This window comes from Paramormyrops kingsleyae, chromosome 11 (assembly GCF_048594095.1).
Source record: "Paramormyrops kingsleyae isolate MSU_618 chromosome 11, PKINGS_0.4, whole genome shotgun sequence".
NCBI classification, from domain to species: Eukaryota; Metazoa; Chordata; class Actinopteri; order Osteoglossiformes; family Mormyridae; genus Paramormyrops; species Paramormyrops kingsleyae.
This window is the reverse complement of record NC_132807.1, coordinates 19338549-19358077: the sequence shown is the minus strand read 5'-3', so window position 1 is coordinate 19358077 and position 19529 is coordinate 19338549. Positions and strand designations below refer to the sequence as shown.

Here is a 19529-nt window from a genome sequence, read left to right as displayed (position 1 = left end):
GCTTCTCCTACCTGTGGAAAGTTAGCATTAGTTGCGTGCAGCATCAAAGCCTCGTCTGAGCTTACAGCTGCCAAGCGTCTTGTCCCCTGTTATTAGACATCCAGCTGTCAGGGAGAAACGGGAGGAAGAGAGGCAGGAAATCTCTCACCAGCCATATGGTACGGAGATCTGCCGGCGCTCTGGGCTCCGAGGAGGGTTCAGCGCCGGTCCTCAGGCAGGCGAGCGAGCGGCAGGCTAACACAGCTCCCTGCTCGTCTAATATGTAGCCTGAGAGAGAGGTGTCCCTTTAAAAGGAAAAGCCAAAAATAATGGCCTTTGTGAGCAGTTTTCTGCTCCGTGTTATGTGCTTGAGCACCACGATAACTCAGGGAAGTGGTGCTGGGGGTCTTCTTTCGGGAATTATGTAATGTTGGATTGGGGGATGCACACGGACATCTACATTTCTGCCCGTCGTAAAAATAGTCTGCTTTTATTTTTGTGTTTCCCTTCTCTGGGCGTCGACGTTTCTGCATTAGGGAGGTGATGGCTGCCTTCCCTGCCACCATTTCGCCAAACCCGCCGAAGCGCCGTTTCATGGCTCCGAGTCAGAAGCGCTTAACGTGGCCTTAATGTGGGGACTGTGACTGTCCTAGCCCCTCTGCTGTTAGATGAGTGTTGTGCCCTGATCAAGAACGGGCTAATTAGCATCAGCGGCTACATATTGGAGCGTGGATCCCTTGCACTGGAGCATGTCTCAACATGCCAGTGGAATCGGGGGTCTTTGGGAAAATAAGTATGGAGTCAGATGTAATAAAAAACAACAGAAATAAAAACGTTTGTCTGGTGCGCGGTGCTTAGTGGCCACTGTGTAACGAGGTTGAAATATCGATTGGGGAAAGTTATACAGCACAACCTCTGGTGGCCGCTGTCGTCTGTTCGGTGATTGGTGTGGCTCTGCCGGTTAGTATGACGTGCATGTAATCGGAAGGTCGCCGGTTTAAATCCCAGAGTCAGCAGAGTGATTTCACCTTTCGGCTCTTGAGCAAGGCCCCTAACCTCCAGTTGCTCCAGAGACTGACTGCTTTCGGTTGTATGTTGCTTTAGTATGTCCCTTTAAGTGTCAGCTAAATAAAAAGCTTATTTGTCTTTAAGGTGTTTTTCTCGGCTGCTTTGCGGGTCCCAGCCCCTCCGGCACCCGTGTAAATGGACCGGCCGGGGCAGTCAGATCCCCCCCACCCCACCAAAACACACTCATGGCGGCTCATTCTCAGATGTGACCAGTTCTCTTTCCTTTGTCTTCCTCCTGCGGGCTTTTAAGGCCGTGCCATTGGCTGCCCGACTAGACCATCGAGGGCTAAAGGAAAACACTGTTTACGGGCATGAAGACCCTGCTGTTTGGGCACCTGCCCCACTGCCCTGCCCTCCCTGTACACAGGGCCCCGGCGACAGTGGGCACCCCTGGCCCCGCTGTACTCCTTTGTACTAAGCCTGTTATAAAATCAATAAACAATTGTGCCATTCTCTTTTTCAAAAAACGTCCTTTCCAGATATCCTCCGCTCACTTCCCTCTGCTAATAGTAGGGGCAGCCGGGTTCTCTTTCAAGGCGCACTGCACACATGCAGATTCACTGAGATTCCAGGTTTATTGCACTTATCTGTCAGCTGTCAGAAAGGTTTCTGAAGGCCGTGCATCTCCAGCTCGGGCCCAGAGACCTTACCAGAATGTTTTACGTAGCGGTGAGCTATCAGCAGCTCTGACTTTCTTTATTGGGAAATTTACGAATCACACAGTTGATCGAGCCCTCCTATGGTGGCGGACGGCTGCTGGTTACACTGTCTCTGTCTCCTATTCTCCTCAGGCTCTGGGCCAGAATTTTAGGCCAAGCTCAGTCATCTAAAAGTCCAGTTTGTACCGTTAATTTTCCTTCATGCCTTTGACGGCAGATTTTTTATAAAATACAAACCTTTAAAAGTTATGCTAATCAGTGTTAAACTCCTGGATTCCCGTAGGACACGTGACATCAGCGCCAAGGTCCCTTACGCGCCGGTCTGGCGACCTCCATGTCGGCAGTGCCCGTGTCCATGCCCCGCTGCTGCCACTGTCGGTCAGCCCGCTGGTAATTACGGGTAATCATCAGCAGCGGAGGCTCGGCTAATGAGACAGTGTTGTGTGTCGCGTTCATATGGACCCAGGCCCTCGCCGAGAGCCGTGTGGGTAGAGGAGGCCGCACTTTGTTCTGTGCGGCTCTGCCAATTTGAAATGCTGCCTTTACCGCATGCTTGCGTCCGTTCGCTTTCTTTATCCATCCCTTTATTTCTTTGCTTTCTCTCTCTCTCTCTCTCTCTCTCTCTTTTTTAATGCCCCGTGTGATTAGCATATTTCTCCAAGCTGTCGCTCGTGCCGCCTTGTGCGGTGCGCTGCCCAGATTGGCTGGTCGTTTGGTGACCGTGGCCCACCGTGGCCGGCTCCCTAAAGCCCCATTATTGTCCCGGGGAGTTCCACTGGGAAAGCAGGCGAGGGGGGCGGGTTGTGATCATGCAAAAAGCCAGTTGCGGGTGCCACTCTGGGACCACCGGCTTGCATGGTTGCAGTGGGGACTCTCCTTCCGCCCGCACGCACAAAGCATAAACAGGGCCGTGTTACAGTGAAGTGGCGTCCGCCTGCATCGCATGGCAGGGTCAGGATCCCACAAAACCCCAAACGGGATTATGACCGTAAACCCCGCACATGAGAAGTGGGTGGACGGCGAAGTTGCCGGTAACCACTGCCTGGCGTGTGCCACATGAGTGACACGGGTGAAACGTTGTGGAATCGGGTCCCGGATGTGCTCTCTAAAATATGATCGGGCCTCCGCATTGCCAGCCTGCCTGCCCAGGCCCAATTTAATCAATCAAACAAATTAAATTCCTCTCCCCCTATCATTGGTGGGGTGAGAGACAGACACTGCAGCCGACACTGCAGCCCTGCCCCGTGTGCTAAAACCATGACAGATCACCCCGCCTCTCCTCCTGACCCGCCCAGCTGGGAATCTCCTTCTCTGTCTTGTTTGCCTTACCAGTGGGATGTCTGATTCTGTTTGTCCAGCACCTGTGTGGGGTAGGGGTTGGGAATTTCACCTCTGCATGGTGATGGGTGCGACACCTGGAGGTTTTCAGAGCTACCAAGGTCCCATAAAAATAGGAGGTGTGGGGTCAGGGGACATCCCACCTCCCCAGACCTGCACCGTCACATTAAACGCTGCACTGTCTCTCAATCTTTTTTCCGCACCGCCTCTGGGATGAGCGTTGACCTCATTTGTGAGGACAATAACCCCCTTGACTTTGGGGATTAAGCCATGAAACCTTTGTGGATTAATTAGGCCCGGAGCTGAATTCATTTAGCTATGCCGGAATGCTAAACTGGGGATGCACTCAGGTTACCATCGCTCTGTTAAGGACTCATAAGCGTCAATTAAATATTTACGTGGGCCACATTGATGCTGTTCTGCCTCTGTGAGGTTGGGCGGCCGTCGATGATAGCCCAGCGCCGGGCGGCCGACGATGATAGCCCAGTACCTTGGCCGAGTTCTTCTGGATATCCGTAAGGGAACACTGGAGTAATGAGCACAGAGCGCTAACACCACTGATGTGGGAATTGTATTGTTTTAGTTGTCTTGGTAACAAAGCTAAGTGTTTGTTTGGGAGGATCTAGCACAGTTGCAATTGAGTTAACACCTTTTGTTTTTGTTAAGAGCATATGTTATTTTATTTTAAGTTTTGTGTGAAAAGAGCTGTGAGCACAGTTTGCACACAAACGCTTAAAGTGTTTAACGTACCGAAGGGGAACAAAGGAAAGCTGCAAACACGGGCATCTGCACTTTTTTCTTTATTTATCACTTCATCACACGTTAGCAGGATTAAAGAAATGTGTTCCATGCTCACCTTACTTGGTGAGTCATTTTTTTAATACCAAAAGATTCATATAAATGGTGGGGGGGTGTTGCTTGAAATATTTCGGGTGACAGTCACCTGCGCTTTCCAGAACATTCTGGCATCATTGTCGTAGTCTCTCTGTCAGGCATTCATGCCAGACTGTGGCGGGACGGAGCCGTATGAACGAAAACATGGCACCGCATTCACTCTCTCGCTCCACCGGTATCGCCGTCTCCAGGCTCATGTGGATGGAGAATACAAGGGATGAGGGGCCGCATCTCAGCATTCCCATTGGAGGAGCCCATTGTCATATGACCAACCACTCCTCCCTTCCCTTGCAAGCTGAGCTCACGTGACACATTGCCGGACGACGTCCCTAACCCTGGGACTGCAGGAAGCCAAGAGCCCCTCTGGTGCAGGATGAACCTTCCCAGCTTCCACTGGGGCCACTAGCTGTCTGAGATGTAGATTAAGTCCCAGCTGATCCGTGCAAACCGGCTCCACCCTGCGAGGACAAAATGGCTGTCCCCAACCTACCGCCACAGGTGAGGGCTAATCAGGCCTGCACAGGCCTCGGTGTGGCAGGATCAGGGACGAGGCTCCATGGCGACAATATTCTGACCAACAGGATGTGCTGTCCGGACGCTTGTGCTGAATTGCTTTCCCTGTGGCTCATTCGGCCTGGGCACCGGATTTCTGTCTCAGCACTCAATACTATTCGCTTTTTGTTTTAATTTCTCTCACCAAAAAATATATATAAATAAATAAATAACCAAAGAGAAGAAGACACTTTTCAGAGTTTGAGAAGGAGAAAGTTTGGAGGACGTTTCTGGATTGCGTTCATGAGAAACAAGCTGCTCGCAATCTGATAATGGCAGCGTGTCAATGAAATCTATTTCCATAAGCTTTATTTTTAGTCCCGGTGAGACATGATGTGGTCGCACAGGAAAGAGCGCTTATGTAAAGTTATAAACCCTGATGCCTTTAGAGAGACAACGAAGAGCCTTTTTGGGGTTATAGCTAAAATGGGCTTTTGAAGAATGGCTGTGTTGAACAGACAGGCAGATCCGGGGGCAGCCTTTGAGGGTCCTAAAATGCGCTGTGCTCCTCAGGTGGCACGTTGGCGCCTGTGCGCTGTCCTCCCAAGCGTGGCGGAGCGATGCCAGTGTGGTGGATGTTCACCTGCCTCGCGTAGCAAGTCCTGAACGGGTCCAAGAAGCCCCCTGAGACGTGGAGAAGGGAGCGCCAGTGTAGGGCGCGGTGGTGGTGGCGGCGGGCAGGCAGGCTCGTCTGGCAGCGTGCGACCGGGCTCCAGAGAGCGAAACAAACGCTGGACGAGTGCGGCTTGTCCAAACCCCCCCTCAGCCCGCATTGGGGGGGTGTATCTTCCTGTTTAATTACATCGATTCCCTCTCTCACGCGCCATTGAAGTCCGCCAGCTCCTTAGGAGTATGAGTGCAGCCAGGAGGAGGAGGAGGAGGAGGAGGAGGGGAGGAAGGGAGGCGGGGGGTGTCGAGGGGGGGCTTCTGCCGGGGGTCCTGGCAGCCCGGGGAGAGTGGTGGGTGTCTGCACCCCCCGCGTCTCCTGCATCCCGGCAGCGACACTATTTCAGGGGCACGCTGCTGTAAGAGGATCCATCTGCTTGTTGGCCACCAGTGTGGGGTGCTGCCACCCCCCACCCCCGCCCCCCACGCTCTCCTGCCCCCCCCCCCCCCGTCTGCTCCGTGGGCGGGCCTCTGAAGATAACGCGTAACGTGATAACGCAGGTGAACCCGCCCTGTTAACCATCATCTATGGCACGGGTCTGCCTTTGAGATGTGACATCAGCTCCCGGGTCCTCGGGGGGCAGAGGACGGTGCAGGGGAGGGGGGGGGGGCCTCGCGATCGCGATTCCGCCCTTGTCGGCTCGCTGATGAAAACAGCCCCCAGATTTCACCCCCGCGTTGTCTAATTCTCTATATATTTATCCCCTTATTTATCAGTACGCTGTTTATCTGTCTTTAACAGACTGCTGAATGGAGATTACTAAAGTCTGCAAATTAACTCTGAATGTCAGTGAAAATAGTTTTCTGTAATAATCTAAAAGGCTTCTTTTTTTAACCTTCTCTCCCTGCCTCTGATTTTGACCTACTATTTTTTTTCCTTTTTTTCCCTTAACCTCCACATTAAGAGTGTATTTATTGCATTTAACAGGCTGATTGGAAATGAATAGGAATAAATTAGCTGTTAATCCTGTAATGATGAGGTAATAGTTAAAGAGCCTGCATTATTATTACAGGCCTGATTTGCATAGGCCCTCCCCCACCCACTGCACCCATGGCTCAGTATTTTAATATATGCAATCTGGCGCATGGATGTTGCGATTTGGCTCGGTTGTTTTGACCTTTCCTTTATGCAACGCTGGCCACTTAAGGTGGTCGCGTCATGTTCGGTTTAGGGAACATCATTCGCTGGTGAGCCCCCCCAGCCCAAACTCCTCCCAGGAGAGCAGGATTCACTAGATATCAGGTATGGGAAGCCCCAGACCCACACGAGTCTAAGACAGGAAGTACCTTTTCCTTGACGGATTTCACTTGGCCACCAATTAGATTTCAAGCAACATAATAGGATGGGAACAGCAACATCCAGATGGTGCCAACTCACCACCGCTGCCTCCGCCCCATTCACCTGCACTGCACTCTCGCCACCGCTGCCTCCGCCCCATTCACCTGCACTGCACTCTCGCCACTGCTGCCGCCGCCCCATTCACCTGCACTGCCAACTCACCACCGCTGCCGCCGCCCCATTCACCTGCACTGCACTCTCGCTGCCTCTGCTCCATTCACCTGCACTGCCCTTTTGCCACCGCTGCACTTGCCTGCAGTGCACTCTCACCACCGCTGCCGCTGCCCCATTCACCTGCACTGCACTCTCACCACCGCTGCCTCCACCCCATTCACCTGCACTGCCAACTCACCACCGCTGCCTCCACCCCATTCACCTGCACTGCATTCTCGCTGCCGCTGCCCCATTCACCTGCACTGCACTCTCGCCAGCGCTGCCTCCGCCCCATTCACCTGCACTGCACGCTCGCCACTGCTGCCTCCGCCCTATTCACCTGCACTGCAGTATCGCCACCGCTGCCTCTGCTCCATTCACCTGCACTGCCCTCTTGCCACCACTGCACTTGCCTGCACTGCACTCTCACCACCGCTGCCGCCGCTCCATTCACCTGCACTGCACTCTCGCCATCGCTGCCGCCAACCGATTCACCTACACTGCCAACTCGCCACCGCTGCCTCCGCCTCATTCACCTGCACTGCAAACTTGCCACCGCTGCCTCCGCTCCATTCACCTGCACTGCCCTCTTGCCACCGCTGCATTCGCCTGCACTGAACTCTCATCACTGCTGCTGCCGCTCCATTCACCTGCACTGCCAACTCGCCACCGCTGCCCCATTTACCTGCAATGCCCTCTCCCCACCACCACTCCATTCACTTGCACTGCCCTCTCCCCACCGCCACTCCATTCACCTGCACTGCACTCTCACCACCGCTGTCTCCGCCCCATTCACCTGCACTGCCCTCTCCCCATTCACCTGCACTGCCCTCTCGCCACCACTGCTCCTTTCACCTGCACTGCCCTCTCTCTTGTTACCACCTTCTCCTTTCCTCCTCAATCTGTTTCTTTTCCCAGCCAGGGAAAACGGGCCAGAGTCCCACATATCATGGATCTGACCATATTTCAAGCCGAAATTCATGAATCCATTCATTTTCTGAAACCACTTGTCCTATTCATCTATCCCTTTTCTGAAAGCACTTGTCTTATTCAGGGTCACAGGGGGTCTGGAGCCTTTTGCCAAGGCTACAGGCGCAATGCAGGGAACAACCCAGGATGGGGCTTCAAGCCCTCACAGGGCGTCAAGCCCTCACAGGCCGTCAAGCCCTCACAGGGCGTCAAGCCCTCACAGGGCGTCAAGCCCTCACAGGGCGTCAAGCCCTCACAGGGCGTCAAGCCCTCACAGGGCGTGCTCGCGCACTATTCTCTCACACATACACACCTATGAACAACTTGGGGACTCCAAATTAACCGCAGTATGTTTTTGGACTGTGGGGGGAAATTTGAGAACCCAGAGGAAACTCCTCAACCAAAGGGGGGAACATGCAAACTCCACACACTCAAACCCTGGTCTCAGAGGTGTGAGGCAACAGTGCTAACCACTGCGCCACTGTGCCACCCCTCAAGCTGAAATTAAGTATGTAAAAACCCTTTTTCCCTTTAAAGGTCAGACATTAGTGCTGGTAAAAATTGATCAGTGGATTTATGAATTTAGCTTGTGTTGGGCCTCCTTTGTAATGGAAGATTCAGTCGAAAGCTTAAGGCCGCATTGTTTCCCTTTGACAACGCTTCGGCGAGACACACTGCAGCTGTTCCCCGGCTCACAATGGCAGATTAATTAACACAATCATGTGTTTCTGGCTTCTGCTCAATACGCAGGTCTGCGCTGGGACAGATAGGTAAATCCTACACATGCACTTTGAGGCACAGAATATACTTATGATGGCTCCAGCTACTAGATAGATTTCGATTCTTGACTGGTCAACTTCAACTCAGGGGTCTAATTGGACCGGAGCGTTTCTGGGAGTATATGTTCCTGAAGCTTGTCGTTCACATCCGGGCGCCTCTCTGTGCACATAACGGGAATTATGAGCTCCGTTTCTAATTGAGATTCTGAAGGCCAACCCCCCCCCCCGCCCCCCCTCCTTTCTTAGCTAGTTTCCTGACATTTTAAACTGTCTATTATTCTGCTCCGCTTTCAGGTGCAATGCTGTGCAAATGGCACGCCGAGAATTATGTATCTTTTTCATACAGTTATCCATCAAAGACTATTAGGGGATCGGTCTTACTGCTTAAATCATTACCCAACGCTGTGATCTTTCCCCACTGATCTTATTACTTACAGCCATTGTCGCTTTATGACTCTGCCTCGTTTTTTTTGTTCCCCCTCTTCATCTTTTTTCCCTCATTTGTCTTTAACAATCGTAGTTTTGATATTCTGACTCTGTACCGTGGCTGGAGTTGAAATGAGAATTCCGTTAACAGTCCACATTTCGCTAAAGTCCAGGGGGAGGAGGTGTGGGGGGGGGGGGTAGGGGATCACCGGCGGTAACGGCAGAGTTTGGCTTTAATGAAATGTGTAGTCATTATGAAGTCGCTGAGATGTTTTCACAAAAACGGGTGTAGATCAAGGTGGGGTGAACGCCTGCGTGGTGTCACCACCATACACCCCTCACCCCCTGCCTCGCCTTGACCAGCTAGACAGTTCTTTCCAATCATCATGATCCATTTTGAGTAGAATCAACTGGAAATTGCCGTTTTGCTAGACTTCTGCCGTGCACCTGCACACCTGTGCAGAAGCGCGTGGTGATTCCTCTCTCTCGGGCTATGCATTGAAGTATTTCATTGCGCGATGTCTGCCCTTTTCGGCTGACGGGGATCGGGACGATTTGAACTGAGGCCGGGGGCAAAGAGGCAGTGCCAGCCTTGGGTCCCATTTGACCGCAGCGGTATGAAGTGTGGTTCTGACCTCGTCAGAGGGGAAGTGGTCTGATTGGAGGAAACCACGGGATTCATCGAGGCGGGCTGCCGTGGTTCCCCTCTCTGCGCCGCACGCAGCTAACATCAGTCAAGTTGCCCCCGCTGGGGCAAAGAAGGGGGTGTGCGGGAGGAAAAGAGGAAGAAGCACCCTCCCCCCGCCACCTTATCCCAGCCAATTGGAGCTCTCCGTACGGGGCTGACAGTGGGAGCTAGCAGATCTGTGCCGAAGCAGCGCCACGTCGCCTTCCTGTTTGATGTTTCAGCTTAAAAGTGTTGATTACCCCGTTGTTGCAGCATTCAGATGCATGACACTCTATTAACCGCCGAGCTCTGCGCCGTGACGGAGCAGGCGATGTATATACCCTACCAGCTTCCGCTTCTCCAGGTGTGCCATGACCTGCAGTAATGTTTTTAAGCCCTTATTACTCTTAAAGCGTGCCCGGCCGCTGGTTAATCACATCGTCCATGAGGCACAAAAGTTATCCGGATGAGATCTTTAGTGACCCATTCAGCGAGCCGAGGCTGGGACTCTGCCCCTGTCACTGCCTCAAAAAGCCCATCAGGCCGTGGAGGAAAGGCTGGCCGCAATGCCACCTGGCACTTAACCCGTGGCACTTGCTGGTCACCGCTTCCCCCTGCGTCCTTTCGACTCCCTCGTTTAGATGCCTTATCCGCTGAAATCCTGACTTAGAGGTTATGCCTCACAGTGTCTGGGGGTGTGCGTCGTCTCTTTTAAAAAACATGCCCCTGGGGCCCTATTGAAAGGCTTGGAAAGGAACGGAACGTTGGGGCAGCAGTAAACGAGCAAACGGCATAAATACCCAAGCCTGCAACCCTTAACCTTGATGCTGGTATATCTCTCTACAACTAAATGGAAGAGGACAATATCTTCTTTATTCGTTTATGCACTTCCACCCAATCAGTATATAGAGATATTTATAAATATATGATAATGCTTAGTGGGACAAATTATTGCCATCATATTGCTGATACACAGATCCAGATTAATTTGTAATTAGTCTTGAGATGTTGAGTCTCTGAAGATAAAGGACTCTAACTTCCATTTGCGATTCCATAAATGCTGATCGCTTAAAAGAACAAACGCTTAAAGCCCGATAAAAATAGCTTAAGCCAGAATTATTTGGTTCGCTGACAAATGCAGACACATATGTCTGAATACCCCGACAATGTGGTGGCTTAGAGTAAATTAGTTTTAAATAAACTGTTATTGTTTTGTTGTAAACATTTTTTAGTGGATTGCATCTTCATAATGGAACCCCAGTCGCCATCCAGGCATCAGCGTCGAAGGGGGGGTTAAAAAGGGACGGGAGGGCACAGTAGGAAGGAAAGCACCTCAAGCCTCCTAGCTGGAACATTATTATTTAATTTTCCAATATGCAGTTGTGATTGTGGATTTGTGTCGCGTTCAGGATCACATTAATTTGCACCAAATGTCAAATATCTCCCTCGGATCGGAGGTTTGACACACGCAGGAAGACATAAGGGTTTTTGTGAAAATACCAAAATAGTTTTTACTCATATAAGACAGAGTCTATTAATAGTTGAGTCATCAGGACAGCAATGTTCCGAAATGGCAAACTGTTAGATCCCCCAATGGTGATTATTATTCTCTGTCGATGACCTTCATAACAAATTAACATTCTGGGAGTGGCGCCGTGCCTGATCTTTAATGGGGATATGGAGATCGGGTGAGGTACCCTTCCCCTCCGTGCTGTAAACCTTGAAGTGTGAAGTGGGGAGTGGGGTGGGTGGGGCGCTTTCAGGCCGTGTGTGTGTAGGGAGGGGGGGTGTCTTCACCCGAGACAAAGTGAAGGAGATTTATTTTATTTCTTGTTATTGATTTTCCTTCATTTCCAGGCAAAGAGCAATTTTATGATGTTAATGTCACAATATTGCTGTTTTTTGGTGGGGGGGTCTTGAATACTTGGGAGGGGGGGGGGGTACTGGTGGGTGTCGATGGGTGCTGGGCAGGGAGGGGCTTTGTTTGAAGCCACTTTGCCACAACTCACGGCTTTTAATTTATTCTGATTGAACTGCTCATACATGAAATGTCGCAGTGTTCGACGTCGCAGAATGAATTTTATTTTCCATAACGTTTGGCCTGGCTCTGTGTATGATAAAAAGGGAAATATCCCCCCCACCCCCACCCCCCCACCCAATTTATGAGAGCTGAGCTGCCATGATGACAAGCAGATATTGTTTGGCAGTGTAAGTTAAAAACAAAGGGTATGAGAGGCTGACCTGGAAGAGGGCAGGGGGGTACACAGTGACACTGCCCCCTGCAGGTTGCTCATGTGAAAAGCGCATGTCTGCTCTTTACGGTCATAAACAGAGTATCGATCACTCAGGCCTGTCGCCAGATAGCAGTGCCCTGCCTCATGATGTATAAAATCAACGTTACTATTTTTAAAATCCTCAGGCGATAACTTTGAGGTCACCGAGCCACAGCGGCGCAGGATGCACCGGCAGTCAGGTCATTCGGCTGACACAAACGAGGAAGTCTATGATGTGGCAAAGATGTCGGCCTCTGGCTTATATTTTCAGATTTGGTCTCCCTGATAGAAGTGCATTTTTACAGTCGGGGTCAATAACCCCCGTTAGTTATACGTTTCACTCGCTGCTGATCTGCGGCGGTGGAAAAAATAGGAAATCGATATCAGCCTGGGCTGATACTCCTCTCCTTAAAGTCGCAGTGCCTCCCGTCACTCCTGGCACATGCGGGCTGTTCAGCGGCCATGCTTCGGACGCCTAAATCAGACATGCCGCTCTGCGCCACCGTCCCTCTTCCGAACGACTGCCACACGCTCGGAAAGCCTTCTAGAACTATCTCTGAGATCTGAATGCGGCGGGCCGTCTCGGATCATATACCCTCGATATATACGTAAACCTGTATGCATCAACCCTCGATCTCCTCGGCCAGAGGGCCGGCCCCTGTCACCGCGGCCCTTGTCAGGGGCCACGCCCTGGTGTTTCCACCCCTAGCTGTGATCAATCGGCTGGGTAATAAAGTTAGCGAGACCCCATCACTTCCCTGGCTGCTTCTGTGTTTTTTTTTTTTAATTTCTTTGAAGCTTGGAGCAGACTTCACAAAGACAACAAAGATGGACCCTTGCCAAGAGAGAACTTATGGCAGCTTTCCTGGCTGGGGAGCCTGGTGCCGATCTTCCCTTTAAAGACAGTGAGGTGCCCCTTCTGTCTCTGCTAATGCAGGAGGGGAGGCACAGGGGCTGTAATCATCGACAATATGTTGACTCTTTGGCTGTACCATCACTTGCCACTTGAAGAACGTTAATCAGGGCCCTCTTCCCTACCCCCTCCCGCACATAAAAACTAAACACGATCGCCTTTTGTGTCCAACCCCGCCCCCCCAGCCTATGTAAAAAAAAAAAAAAGGTCTGAAAGGAAATAATAATCTGTTAAAACGAAACATTTTATCATGGCTGCGTTTCAGCCCGTTAGCTTTAATTAATTCCTTATACAAAGTGTTAACACAAAGCCTTACATGGCAGTCTAAGAGTAACACGACCAAGATCTCTGGAAGTAGGTGGATGTAGGAGGTGTTCACCATCACCGTGACAGCGGAGAATTTAAACAAAACCTGTAATTCAACCTAATTCTACCATTGACTTTATCATTGAGAATTTCCCCCCAATATGGAAACAAAACCAAACACGCACACATACACACACACGCACACACACACACACACATACACACGCACGCACACACACACACACAAATGAACCCCGCCTAATGTTTCCCTCACGCCACCGCAGGAGCAACTCTTCTTTCCCCCTTTTTTTTCCCGCTGAATTTTTTTAATAATAGCATTTTAATTCACGCCGGCACTAATATAAATAAATGCTTCTGATTACGAGCACCGCGACACAGGTGCATGTTTGTTGCAAGGAGAGGCATGTTCATTAATTCTCAGCCATGGAAAGTGTCCCGTGCCATAAATACACAGTCCAAAACGCATCCGCTGATGAATGGATGCACAGATTGCTAATGCACCATTGTACGCTGCTGTGTTGCAGGGCTTAGGAGAGCCGCTGCCAAGTCCAGGCTCAATGGAGGTGCAACAACCCTTTCAAGGTCTAGATTATGCATGATAGAGGGAAAAAACCTGCTGTTTTTCACACGGGGCAGCAGATTATATAGGAAAACAGTGTCCCCTCGGTGCTGCCATACCATGTGTTCTTAAATTTTATCTCCTCTTGCAGTTGGACGTCCGCGGTTGGGGCTCGTGTTGTCTGGAGCAGACCGCATCATCCTGAGGGTGGCATAAGGTTCCGGCTCTCCGTTTGGCCCCGGGAGTGACGCCGTACAGTTTGACAGTTAAAAGGAGTCCCCGAGCATTTCCACGTACGAGGGCCGTCATGTAGCCGCCCCCACCTTCGCCATGCCCCTGTCCCCCGATTCCATCTGCGTCGGCCTCCCGTGCGTTGACTTCCGCACCCGCATAACCACGTCTGTGATTCATGTAAAAAAACAAATAACAACAACATTCATATTATTCTAAATACAAATTCTAAAACCAGCCTGATCAAAATGACTTTTGTTTTCCCGCATACCCTGCTTGCAGCAGGATAAAATAGTTTCACGGGAGACAAAGGGGAAAATTCAGCCCGAGATAGCTGTTTTTCAGTCCCTGCAAAAATGTTTTATTAGGGGAGTGAGGAACACCTGCCTTAAAGAGCCTTTCCCAACATCTCCCGAATGCCATTTTGCTTAATTGACTTGGAAATGGCCCAAATGTATTGCTGAATGCAGTCTAATTAATATTAATAATAAATGCCATTATTAACATCAAAGAACATCTGGTACCCCTGTTTACTAGCAAGCCTTATATGAAGCACATTTTGTGGCTGTTTCATCTCACAAACGTTGTGCAGTAAACATTTTTTATTTATTTATTTAAAAAAAAAATACACAGGTCACAGAAGCCCCTGCCTAATTGTGCTGCCCGGTGTAAACTCTGGTGCCCGTTCTTAATACTTTAAAACGGTTTATCTTGGATTGTGTTGTTGCCTTGATACTGGGGAGGGGGGGAGGTCCTTTGTGTGCATGACATTAAAAAAAAGGAAAATAAAATTAAAAAAAACTGGGATACTACCAGCTGCTGTACGCAGGGTCACGTCAGGAGTCCAGCAAGATAAATCAAACACTAAATAACTTTAATCTAAAATTTCATTAAGTACTTCTTGTCAGGTAGTAAAAGCAGAGATAATGCAGGGGTGTTTAATGATAATTGGTATTTGGTTAATAAATTCTGCGAGTTCAAATGACTTTCTAGCAGTGCGTAGAATGCAGGGCTCAGCAGTAACTAAACCTCAAATTGATTAACTCGCATGAACCGGCCGTTCACAAAGATGGCACCGGTCCAAATCAAGAGAGGAGCGGTGCGTCGGCCGGATGGTGTTGTGTTGCTCCGGAGTAAGGAAATAAATCCCCCGGGGGTGCATTTTTAAAAGCTAATGCCCCTCAGATGATGTCATCACCTTTTACTTTCTTTCTGGGAGCTGGCGCTCCCCTTTACGGCACGCGCGGGGGAAGAGAGAGGGGTCACAGGCTCGCGCAGACGTGCGACACATTAGAATAATGGAAAGAAACATCCTGTGTTTTTTATTATATTTTTTTCTTTCTTCCCCCGCCCCCCATTCCCTACGTGTGATATCGCAGTAATCAAAACCGCAGCACAATTTAGCTCGGACGTGTGATTGCAGAGGCACCATTAAAGGAGATGGCTCCCCCCCCTCCCCGCTTGTTGTTATGTTTCTTTGTTTTTTTTTTCTTTTTTGTTTTTCTTCAGCCATTAGCGAGAGCAGGGCGTGGCCCGTTTGGAGACGACCTGTCCAATGCTCAGTCTCGGAGGACAGACGCACACGCATGCTGTCTGTTTTTGAGCTGCTAGAAGATGGGTCTTGATGGGCGCGCGCGCACACACACACACACACACACATATGCACGAATATATCATATGCGTGTATTTATGCGTGTTCGAGTTTTTTTTGTGCGCGGGCATTTCACCCCGTGGCCATGAGTGCACGCGTGTGTGTAACTGTGCGAATTCGCGGGTAGGTGCTTGTGCACTCGCCGCGTCCCTCCGGCTCTGATCTCCTGACAGCCAGCTCGGTGACTGGTGGTCACACTCCCAGATGGTTTGGGGGACTTTACCGAAGTTTGATCTTTCCTTTTTGTTCTTTAATAGCACATCACATGTCTGCGAGAGCAAATGCACCCAAAACAGGACCTTTATTACTCTTTAATCTGAAATGGAGGGAAGACGTGAGATTAACATATTCGCGGATCCAAGGATTTGTCATATTATGTATAATTAAACTAAGCGTGTATGTTTCTGGTTTCTGCCTTTTCGTATTGTTAATCAGGGTTATATTACAGAGGGTTTATCATTATTTTTAATGTTTTATTGGTCGTGATAACGGCAGCAGCTGCAATATTGCATTATATGGAAGCCAGTGGAGATGATTGCAATGTACTGGAATACCGTATAAGTCATTCACAGGCAATTACATTGTTCGCCGTGTCCAGGGGCTGACGGGAAACTCGATTGAGAGTGACGCGATCGGAGGAGGTGGGGGATGGATCTGGTCCCATCGCGACACCTGCAGCATGAGGCAGTGGGGCATTGGTTCGCGACCCCTTGTGATCGAACGGTTCCGGCGGCGGCTCTTTTCCATATATGGTTTTAAAATCTATCCTACGCATTGAAGGTCGTGTGGGTAACGGTGTCGTAGGGCTGATTCTCCGAAATTAATAAAGTATGAACAAATGTGCTTATAATTTGCACTGAGCGTAAACATTATTAATAAGGACCCCTTGTTGCTGTCTGGCTGAAATCAGTACACACTGGCATCATAACACTGTTCGGAAACTATTCAAAATACCACAATTTTATGAGAATAATATGATAATTAACCCTCATTAAGTGTTTTTGGTATGAATCATTTTGCATTAAATGATGTGTTCAAATAAGGTTTATACTCCTTAATATTCAAATTTTTATTATCCATATTTTTCTTTTTCCCCAAGAAGTTAGCGTCAGTGTGCCAGTGGTCTAATAATGTAAGACTTAAGTACCACGCCTGACTTTGTTAAACTGCCGTTTAATGATATTTTTGAGATGTATTTTCCGTTCTCTACATTCGTAATGCTTGTTTAATAATAGCATAGAATCCTTTTTTTATATAATTTCCTGCAGGATGCGTGCCTTCGGTCAGTTTTCGGACTTAGGGTTTTAAAACCCAGTCCAATCATAAGATGCCTATATGCACGTGCCTTTAGAAATACTACAGTCTGCATAATATTTCATATGTGTTTGTGGGCACTATAGAAAAAAAGAAAAACACATTCGCTGCCATGCAGAATATTCCATCCCATTCCAAAGGAAACGCGGCAGCAACTGACAAAATGCAATTTTTCCCTGCTTATTTAACAAGTCATAACTATTGTGGGTAGCAGTGAAATAAACATGGAATTGAATAGCTAGCGGAATTATTTTTTATTGTTAAAATAACTGACATCACTGTATACATTTCTCACTACCCTATCCAGTTACTCCTGCATTCTAGCTTTTCACATATTTTGAAGAAGCAGAGCTTTTCTTAAATTCCTGCTGAATATCTGGTTTTCTATTCACAGGTCCAGAGAAAACTTTGAATTCTCACATTTTTAGCAAAAATAAGTAACTTCATGTGACCCTAACCAGGATATGTTAGATATATAGAGAATAAGGATAGATAGAAATATAGATAGATAGATTGTCAGATAGATAGATAGATGCATTGATGAATGGATGGATGGATTAGTAAAATATTGGTGTGGTTTCAAGTTCCAGTAGAGAGAGGGTAAGCAGGGAGGGCATTGGTACGGTTGTGTATCATGAAGTCAAGTGACATTTTATACCAGAAAATCCACCAACAGTTAATTGTTGGCTCTCTATCAGTTACTTTTTTGGGAACATTTATGATGGAGACCAGTGGAAATGATTGTTTCAGGCTTTAAATCAATTTATTAATCCCATGACCTGCTTGTGATTGTCATTTAAATTTGAAACTCACAGATTTTCCCCTTTAAAAAAAAATAAGGAGAAATGGAGAAAATCAATATATAGCTTATAGTTATAGCTGCCGCGTTATCTTGTGTCTCTCTGTCCTAGACAGTTCTCCAGAAGACGATGTATAATGTATGGGGTGACCTTCAAATGTCATAAATGTGTTGTGCAATAAACTGTCAATATTTGTGGTTATGCGAGGCAGGATGACTTTTACAGTAATTGGAACAGCCGTATTAAAGCAGCGGATCAGTCAGCTGATTAAAGACAAAGGCACGGCAAACGGCGGCACGGGGGACTGTTTCCCCGCCAGTTACTAAATGAAAAGATACAGCAAGAGGGTTTTATTTGGATGTGTGTGTATGAGTGTGTGTGTGTGTGTGTGTGTGTGTGTACATGTGTGTCTGTGCGTGGGGGGTGGGGGGGTGGTTGTTATGTCCAAACAGACACTGATATGGTGGCAGGGACAGCTGATGGGGATATCGAGGGCTTAAAAACGATTGTTTTCAAGCACCCCCGCCCCACCCGGGCCCCCAGCCCCTCCGCCCCCCACCGTGTGACTCCTCCAGGACTGAGGAATGAAGAAGGGGGTGGGTACCCCACGTGGGGTACAGAGAGCAGCTTCCATCAGGGGGCACATGGGAGGGGTGGTGCATATAAATATGTAAATTCACACCCCTGCGAGTGTGTGTGTGCGTGTCTGTCTGTCTGTCTCACAGAGTTAGTTGGGGGGGGGGGGGGGGGAGGGGGTGGGGCAGGGAATCATGAGACTGAAATCAGTCGCGACACTTAATACCACCGGAGATGCAAACTGTGTCATGTCTGCTTCTTAAACTTTTTAAGCTCTTCTGTTTGGTTCAGGAGAAAAGGAAAAGGAGCAAGCATTCAATTCTGCTCCACATTCACTCCATTCTGAGGTCACCCCCCCATCAAACAATTTTAACTGTATCTGTGTTGCCGTGGTCCATGCACTGACCAAGTTGGATCCAAATCACTGGACCGGAGTCACTGACTGTTTCACTAGCCTTGACCGCGCTTCACTTATTCATCTGGTAATACTTGGGAGGTGATCTGGATATGCGTGTGTGTGTGTGTGTGTGTGTGTGTGTGTGTGTGTGTGGATTCGGTTTATATTACATTGTGGGGACCAAATTTCCCCCACAATGTAATAAAAACCTGTTTTTTATGTTGTGGGAACCATTTTTCAGGTCCCCACAAACGTCGTCATGTTGTAAATAGAGTATTCCTCATTGAAATGAAGGAAAAGTCCTCAGAAGGATAGAATTACAAACCAGTATTTGTGTGTGTGTGTGTGTGCATGTGTCTGTGGTGGTGGGGGGGGGGATTATAGGAACTGCTGGTCATTTATGAAAACTTCCCATAAAGCAGCGATACGTCAGACCACATGTAACGGCTCAATCCAGCTGTGGCGGCAAGCGAAGCCGAATTCCTGCCCCTCGCACCCCGAAGGCCGGGTGCAGAACTGGGGGTGGGGTTCACCATCTATATTGCTCTCCATTTGCTGGCTAATTGACTGGCATCGGCTGGGTGCTGCCTCGCGGGGCATGAATCAGCTGGTTGTTCCTTCCCCACCTCCCAGGCAGAAGAGCTTGGAGCTGCATCGTGGGTCTCGGTGCCACGTAGCGTGATAGGGCTGCGTGAGGCCCGGGCGGCAGGCAAGCTCGTCAGAGCAGGCCCTCTCGAAGCGGCCTATCAGGTGGAGACAGGCTGACAAACAGCAGAGCGTGTGACACCCCTACCTGCACCACTGATGGCGTCTGCGTCTGCGTGTGTTTGTCCGCTGCAGACGCCGGGGAGGATTCTGGGAGACCGGCAGGGATCCAGCCGCCCTCGACCCCGCAGCACCGGGAACGTCCAATGGGCTCGGCCATGAAAGACTGCCCCTACTGTGGGAAGACCTTCCGGACGTCCCACCATCTCAAGGTCCATCTGAGGATACACACGG

At 49.3% G+C, this 19529-nt stretch overlaps 1 protein-coding gene across 1 annotated transcript in view; it reads left to right on the top strand.

Annotated features, from left to right (window-relative positions):
* The window catches only part of znf536 (zinc finger protein 536), a 71681-nt gene that overhangs the window by 13802 nt on the left and 38350 nt on the right, over positions 1 to 19529 (top strand). Inside the window, exon 3 of the mRNA XM_023818461.2 lies at positions 19371 to 19529. Within this exon, the coding sequence (XP_023674229.1) occupies positions 19371 to 19529 (159 nt within the window). The remainder of the gene's footprint in view (positions 1 to 19370) is intronic.